This window comes from Cebus imitator, unplaced genomic scaffold (genome assembly GCF_001604975.1).
Source record: "Cebus imitator isolate Cc_AM_T3 unplaced genomic scaffold, Cebus_imitator-1.0 Scaffold356, whole genome shotgun sequence".
NCBI classification, from domain to species: Eukaryota; Metazoa; Chordata; class Mammalia; order Primates; family Cebidae; genus Cebus; species Cebus imitator.
This window is the reverse complement of record NW_016107671.1, coordinates 572,369-579,624: the sequence shown is the minus strand read 5'-3', so window position 1 is coordinate 579,624 and position 7,256 is coordinate 572,369. Positions and strand designations below refer to the sequence as shown.

Genomic DNA, 7,256 nt, shown 5'->3' with positions numbered 1-7,256 from the left:
CCTCTGCCCCCCATCCCAGCCCTCACCCCTCTACCTCTGCCCCCACATCCCAGCCCTAACACCTGTCCGTGCCTCCCCCATCCCAGCCCTGACCCCTCTGCCTCTCTCCCCCATCCCAGCCCTGGGCCCTCTGCCTGGACCTCTTCATTTCTACCCTCATCCCTGGGAAAGCTCTTCTGATGTGGGGTCACACACAGACTCCAGCAAGATCTCGTGGCTTCTCCTGAGGCTGTGGTTCAGCCGAGGTGCCTGACGCCCTCCCGTGACCTCCTCCCACTATCCAGGTACCCCTGGTGATCTTTAAGCGGGAGAAGGAGCTGGCCCGAAAGCTTGAGTTTGATGGCCTCTACATCACAGAGCAGCCGGAGGACGACGATGTGAAGGGGCAGTGGGACCGCCTGGTGCTCAACACACCGTAAGGACCCAGCCCCGACCTCAGGGTGGCAGCAGGGGGGGACCTGGGTTTCCACCCAGTCCAAGCCAGGACCTCAAAAAACTGGAGTTTCAGGCTGAGTGCAGTGGCTCACGCTTGTAACCCCAACACTTTGGGAGGCTGAGGGGGGCAGATCACAAGGTCAAGAGTTAGAGACCAGCCTGGCCACCATGGTGAAACCCCATCTCTACTAAAATACAAAAAATTAGCCGGGCGCAGTGGCACACATCTGTAGAGCCATCTACTCGGGAGGGTGAGGCAGGGTAATCTCTTGGACCAGGGAGGTGGAGCTTGCAGTGAGCTGAGATCCTGCCACTGCACTCCAGCCTGGCAACAGAGTGAGACTCCCTCTCAAAAAAACAAACAAACAAACAAAAAAAAAAACACTAGAGTTACAGGGCCCTGCAGGCCCTGCCTTATTCCCCCCCATGCCTTAGTCTTCCTCTCCATAAAAGGGGCACATTTCCCATGGATTACAGCATCTGTGTGGGTGCGGGTGGCACGCAGAGATTCCTAGGCCTGGGCCCTGGAGGTTCCCGTTCAGTGACTCCGGGGTGTGAGCCCAGGAACCTATGTTTTAAACCCTGTCCCTAGGTATGATTCTTACTCGGGTGCAATGAGTGCAAAATAAAAAAACATGGCTGGGGGCAGCGGCTCACGCCTGTAATCCCAGCACTTGGGACACCAAGGTGGGCGGATCACTTGAGGTCCGGAGATCGAGAGCAGCCTGGCCAATGTGGTTGAAACCCCATCTTTACTAAAAATACAAAAATTGGTCTCTGCTAAAAATACAAAAATTAGCCAGGCATGGTGGCAGGCGCCTGTAGTGCCAGCTACTCAGGAGGCTGAGGCAGGAGAATCACTTGAACCTGGGAGGTGGAGGTTGCAGTGAGCCCAGATTGCACCACTGCACTCCGGCCTGGGTGACAGTGAGACTCCATCTGAAAAAACAACCAACCAAATGAAAAGAAAAGAAATCAGTAGAAGCTTTAGGAGCCGTGCTCAGTGGCTCATGCCTGTAATCTCAGAACTCTGGGACGCTGAGGCGGGAGGATCCCCTGTGCCCGGGAGTTCAAGACCAGCACGGGCAACATGGGGAAACCTCTATCTTTAAAAAAAAAAAAAAAAAAAACAACTAAAAGGTTAGCCAGGCATGCCAGCCTGGATAGCACATACAGGTAGTCCTAGCTATTTGGGAGGCTGAGGCAGGAGGATCACGTGAGCCCAGGAGCTCCAGGCTGCAGTAAGCTATAATTACACCACTGTCCTCCAGCCTGAGTGACAGAGCAAGACCTTATGTCTTGGGTGGGGTAACAAAAAACAAAACACAACAAAAAGTGAATAGGAATTAGAAGTGCAGTGCATTGAAGCACTTCAAAGAATTGCAAATCTCTGAATTCATAATCATCACTCCACTTTCTCAAAAAACAAAACTCACTGGCCATATTCGAGGATGTTAGGGCATAAATTAGCCACTTGGAAAACTGGTGAATAAAGGACCAGAATCATGAATTAAATGAAATCAATCAGTATGAAAATACAGGCATTTCCACTGGAGTTGGTGCCAGGTCAGGCTGCTGGTTTGGACTCCCCCCGACCCCGACACTGTGCCAAAGCCTCTTTACCGGAGTGCACATCTGGCTCTGAATGCAAATTCTCTGCCTCATCGGGGGTCCAGCAAAGATGGCAGTGGGATCCCCACTGTTCAAGGTTCCTATAAGAAAAGCAGTGGAGCCAGGCACAGTGGTTCACACCTGTAATCCCAGCACTTTGGGAGGCTGAGGCGGGTGGATCACTTGAGGTCAGGAGTGTGAGACCAGCCTGCCCAACGTGGTGAAACCCCCTCTCTACTAAAATATAAAAGTTAGCCGGGTGTGGTGGCATGTGCCTGTAGTCCCAGCTACTCGAGAGGCTGAGGCAGGAGAATCACTTGAACCAGGAGGCAGAGGTTGCAGTGGGCCGAGATCGCGACAGAGTGAGACTCCCTCTCAAAACAAAAGCAGTGGAGTTTCAACCCACCCCAGTTCCTCTGGCCCTAACCTCTCCACCCCGTCTCTGTCTCTGTCTCTGGCTCTGTCTCTGTCTCTGTCTCTCTCTCTCTCTCTCGGCAGGTCTTTCCCCAGCAACTACTGGGACAAGTTTGTCAAGCGCAAGGTGAGAGGACATGGATGCACTGGGTCCCTGCCTGCCACCAGGCCATCACAGGCCCACCAAGCACTTGCTTGGTGTGTGACCTTGGGCAAGAGGTTTTGCCTCTCTGAGTAGCACCTCAGTTTCCCCATGGGCATAGTAAGCACGCATCCCTCTCTTGAATGGACACATGGAAAGGGCGGAGCATCCAGGCCAGGTATGGTGGCTCATGCCTATAATCCCAGCACTTTGGGAGGCCTAGGTGGGCAGAACACTTGAGCTCAGGAGTTTGAGACCCACCTGGGCAACATGGCAAAATCCCATGTCTAACAAAAATACAAAAAATTAGCGGGGCTTTGTGGCACATGCAGTCCCAGCTACTCGGGAGGCTGAGGTGGGAGGATCGGTTAACCTAGGAGGCGGAGGTTGCACTGAGCTGAGACTGCACCATTGCACTCCAGCCTGGGTGACAGAGTGAGACCTCATCTCAAAAAAAAAAAAAACAATAATAATAACAAAAAATAAAAATGTATGGCATAGCGCCTGACACAGAGTGAATACTCAAGAAATACTGGTTTAGGCTGGGTGTGGTGGCTCACTCCTGTAATCCCAGCATGCTGGGAGGCTGAGGTGGGCAGATCACTTGAGGTCAGGAGTTTGAGACCAGCCTGGACAACATGGCAAAACCCCATCTCTACTAAAAACACAGAAATTAGCTGGGTGCCTGTAGTCCCAGCTACTTGAGAGGCTGAGGCAGGAGAATCGATTGAACCCAGAAGGCGGAGGCTGCAGTGAGCCAAGATCACACCATTGCACTCCAGCCTCAGTGACGGAGTGAGATTCTGTCTCAAAAAAAAAGAAATACTAGCTGAGAGAGAGGAAGTTAGCAATACTGCCTTAAGCACACACACTCTGGAACGGATTGCCTGCTTTTCTTTTTTTTTTTTTTTCTTTGAGATGGAGTCTTGCTCTGTCACCCAGGCTGGAGTGCAGTGGCGCGATCTCAGCGCACTGCAACCTCCACCTCCCTGCCTCAGCCTCCCAAGTATCTGGGATTACAGGCGCCCACCACCATGCCTGGCTAATTTTTGTATTTTTGGTAGAGATGAGGTTTGTTTCACCATGTGGGCAGGGCTGGTCTTGAACTCCTGACCTCAGGTGATCCACCTGCCTGGGCCTCCCAAAGTGCCGGGATTACAGATTGTGAGCCACCTCGCCCGGTCAGTTACCTGCTTTTCTACTTCTGGTTTATTGACCTTTCTGTATAATAATAATCCGGCCATACAGGGTTGTTGTATTATACTACATGAGCAGTTTCTGGCATATAGGAAAACACTAGGTATGTTGGCTGTTACCATAATTCATTCACTCATGTTTATGGAGCACCTATTGTGTGTGTCAGGAACAGTTTCAGAACCCTGGGGTGGCTCACGCCTGTAATCCCAGCTTTGGAAGACCAAGGCGGGCCGATCGGAAGGTCAGGTGTTTGAAACCAGCCTGGCCAACAGAGTGAAATCCCGTCTCTACTAAAAGTACAAAAATTAGCCGGGTGTGGTGGTGGGCACCTGTAATTCCAGCTACTTGGGAGGCTGAGGCAGGAGAATCACTTGAACCCGGTGGAGGTGGAGGTTGCAATGAGCCAACATGGTGACAGTGTACTCCAACCTGGGCAACAGAGGGAGACTCCATTTCAAAAAAAAATGCACCCCCATTTCTCAGAGTGTCCCCAGAACCCCCTTGCAGGCCGTGACACACACCCGCACTCCAGCCCTGTCTACACAGCCTGACGCTCTCTTGTGCAGGTCCTGGACAAACATGGGGACATCTACGGGAGGGAGCGGATTGCCGAGCTACTGGGCATGGACCTGGCCACACTGGAGATCACGGCCCACAATGAGCGCAAGCCGAACCCCCCACCGGGGCTGCTGACCTGGTGAGCCCAGGATGCCCCTGCACAGGCCTGGGGCATGCAGGGGAGGTGACGGGGGTCTGACGCTCAGGCATCTCCTCCCACAGGATCATGTCCATCGATGTCAAGTACCAGATCTGGAAGTTCGGGGTCATCTTCACAGACAAAGTGAGCAGCGGCCCGCAGGTTGGGGAGGGGGTCTGCAGGGGAGGGCGTTAGGAGGGTTCCCAACTCCGGGTGTTCCTGACCACAGAATAACTCCTGGGACTCCTGGGACTCTAAGGTACCTTCTTTTTTTTTTTTTTTACAGAGTTTCGATCTTGTTACCCAGGCTGGAGTGCAATGGCGCGATCTCGGCTCACCGCAACCTCCGCCTCCTGGGTTCAGGCAATTCTCCTGCCTCAGCCTCCTGAGTAGCTGGGATTACAGGCACGCGCCACCATGCCCAGCTAATTTTTTGTAGTTTTAGTAGAGACGGGGTTTCACCACGTTGACCAGTATGGTCTCGATCTCTTGACCTCGTGATCCACCCGCCTCGGCCCATGCCTGTAATCCCAGCACTTTCGGAGGCCAACGAAGATAGATTGCTTGAGCTCAAATGTTTGAGACCAGCCTGGGCAACACAGTGAAACCCTATCAATACAAAAATTAGCCAGGTGTGGTGGTGCACACCTGTGGTTCCAGCTACCTACTGGGCTGCAGTGGGGAGATGGCTTGAACCCAGGAGGCAGAGGTTTCAGTGAGCTGAGTGTGCACTACTGCACTTCAGCCCAGACAACAGAGTGAGACCCTGTCTCTAAAAAAAAAAGAAAGAGTGACCAGGCATGGTGGCTCAGGCCTGTAACCCTAGCACTTTGGGCCAGGAGACCTGGGTGGGCAGATTACTTAAGGCCAGCAGTTAGAGGCCAACCTGGCCATCATGGTGAAACCCCGTCTGTACCAAAAATACAAACATTAGCTGGGTGTGGTGACGCACACCTGTGGTCCCAGCTACTCGGGAGGCTACGGCAGGCTTAGCCTCCTTCGCTTGAACCCAGGAGGCGGAGGTTGCGGTGGGCTGAGATTGCGCCATTGCACTCCAGCCTGGGTGACAGGGAGAGACTCCATGTCAAAAAAAAAAAAAAAGAGAAAGAGATGAGAAGTCTTTCTATGTCGCCCAGACTGGTCTTGAACTCCTGACCTCAAGTGATTCTCCTACCTCAGCCTCCCAAAGCACTGGGATTAACAGGCAGGAGCCACCATACCCAGCCCAAAACATCCTTTGACTCCCTCAGAGTGCCCTTGGATTCCCAGATTTTCTCCTCTGCAGGGGGCTCCCATCTCCCCCAGGATGCCTTCTCACCCAGAATGCCCGGATCCTCCATGTACTCCCCAACCAGAGCTGACACCCGACCCCCAGGGCACAGCTGACTCTCCCAAGTGACCTGTACCCTCCAGAGTGCTCCTCGTGTGTCCCTGCCTGCCCTCTGACCCCTGGCCCTGTGTGCCCACAGTCCTTCCTGTACCTGGGCTGGTATATGGTGATGTCCCTCTTGGGACACTACAACAACTTCTTCTTTGCTGCTCATCTCCTGGACATCGCCATGGGGGTCAAGACCCTACGCACCATCCTCTCCTCTGTCACCCACAATGGGAAACAGGTGTGGGGAGGACCTGGCTTCGGGCTGTGGGCCAGCAGGGACCGGCATGTCACCGGGTGGTGGAGGGGTGAGGGCCGGGCAGCTGGGCTGAGCAGGGGCAAGGCCGGGTGGGCTGAGCTGGGGGAGTGTGGGGCAGAGGGGTAGAGCCACAGGGGCCGAACTGGGGCCAGGACCCAGAATCGGTGGGACAGGGAGAGGGCAGGCCCAGGGCAGAGCTGACCCGTCCCCTGCCCGCAGCTGGTGATGACGGTGGGCCTCCTGGCGGTGGTCGTCTACCTGTACACCGTGGTGGCCTTCAACTTCTTCCGCAAGTTCTACAACAAGAGCGAGGATGAGGATGAGCCGGACATGAAGTGTGATGACATGATGACAGTGAGCCCTCCCCCAGTGCTCTGGGACCCTTCCTCCTCGCATGTTTTTTTTTTTTTTTTTTTAGACAGAGTCTAGCTCTGTTGTCCGGGCTGGAGTGCAGTGGTGGGATCTCGTCTTACTGCAACCTCCGCCTCCCGGGTTCAAGCAGTTCTCCTGCCCCATCCTCCCAAGTAGCTACAGGCACCTGCCACCACACCCAGCTAATTTTTGTATTTTTAGTAGAGATGGGGTTTCACCATATCGGCCGGGCTGGTCTCAAACTCCTGACCTTATGATCCTCCTGCCTCGGCCTCCCAAAGTGTTGGGATTACAGGTGTGAGCCACTGCGCCCAGCCCCCTTCTCGCATTTGATGAAGGAGTTAATAATGGTACCTCCGGGCTGGGTGTGGTGCCTCCAGCCTCCAATCCCAGCACCTTGGGAGGCTGAGGCGGGAGGATCAGCTGAGTCCAGGAGTTGGAGACCAGCCTGGGCAACAAGGCAAAAACCCCTGTCTCTACAAAAAAAAATTTAAACATGAGGTGGGTGATGTGTTGTGCACCTGGAGGCTAAGGCAGGAAGATCTCTTGGGCCCAACTGTTTGAGGCTGCATTGAGCTATGAATGGGCCACTACACTCCAGCCTGGTAGACAGAGGGACCCAGTCTCTAAAAAATGAAAATTGTGGCCAGGCGTGGTGGCTCACGCCTGTAATCCAAGCACTTTGGAGGCGAAGGCGGGCGGATCACCTGAGGTCGGGAGTTCAAGACCAGGCTGATCAACATGGTGAAACCCC

At 54.0% G+C, this 7,256-nt stretch overlaps 1 protein-coding gene across 5 annotated transcripts in view; it reads left to right on the top strand.

Moving 5' to 3' along the window:
- The window catches only part of RYR1 (ryanodine receptor 1), a 151,636-nt gene that overhangs the window by 138,465 nt on the left and 5,915 nt on the right, over positions 1-7,256 (top strand). For all 5 annotated transcript variants that reach the window (XM_037730736.1, XM_037730734.1, XM_037730735.1 and 2 more), the window contains 6 exons: positions 285-415; positions 2,545-2,587; positions 4,366-4,496; positions 4,580-4,640; positions 5,966-6,112; positions 6,350-6,484. In XM_037730736.1, the coding sequence (XP_037586664.1) occupies positions 285-415; positions 2,545-2,587; positions 4,366-4,496; positions 4,580-4,640; positions 5,966-6,112; positions 6,350-6,484 (648 nt within the window). The remainder of the gene's footprint in view (positions 1-284; positions 416-2,544; positions 2,588-4,365; positions 4,497-4,579; positions 4,641-5,965; positions 6,113-6,349; positions 6,485-7,256) is intronic.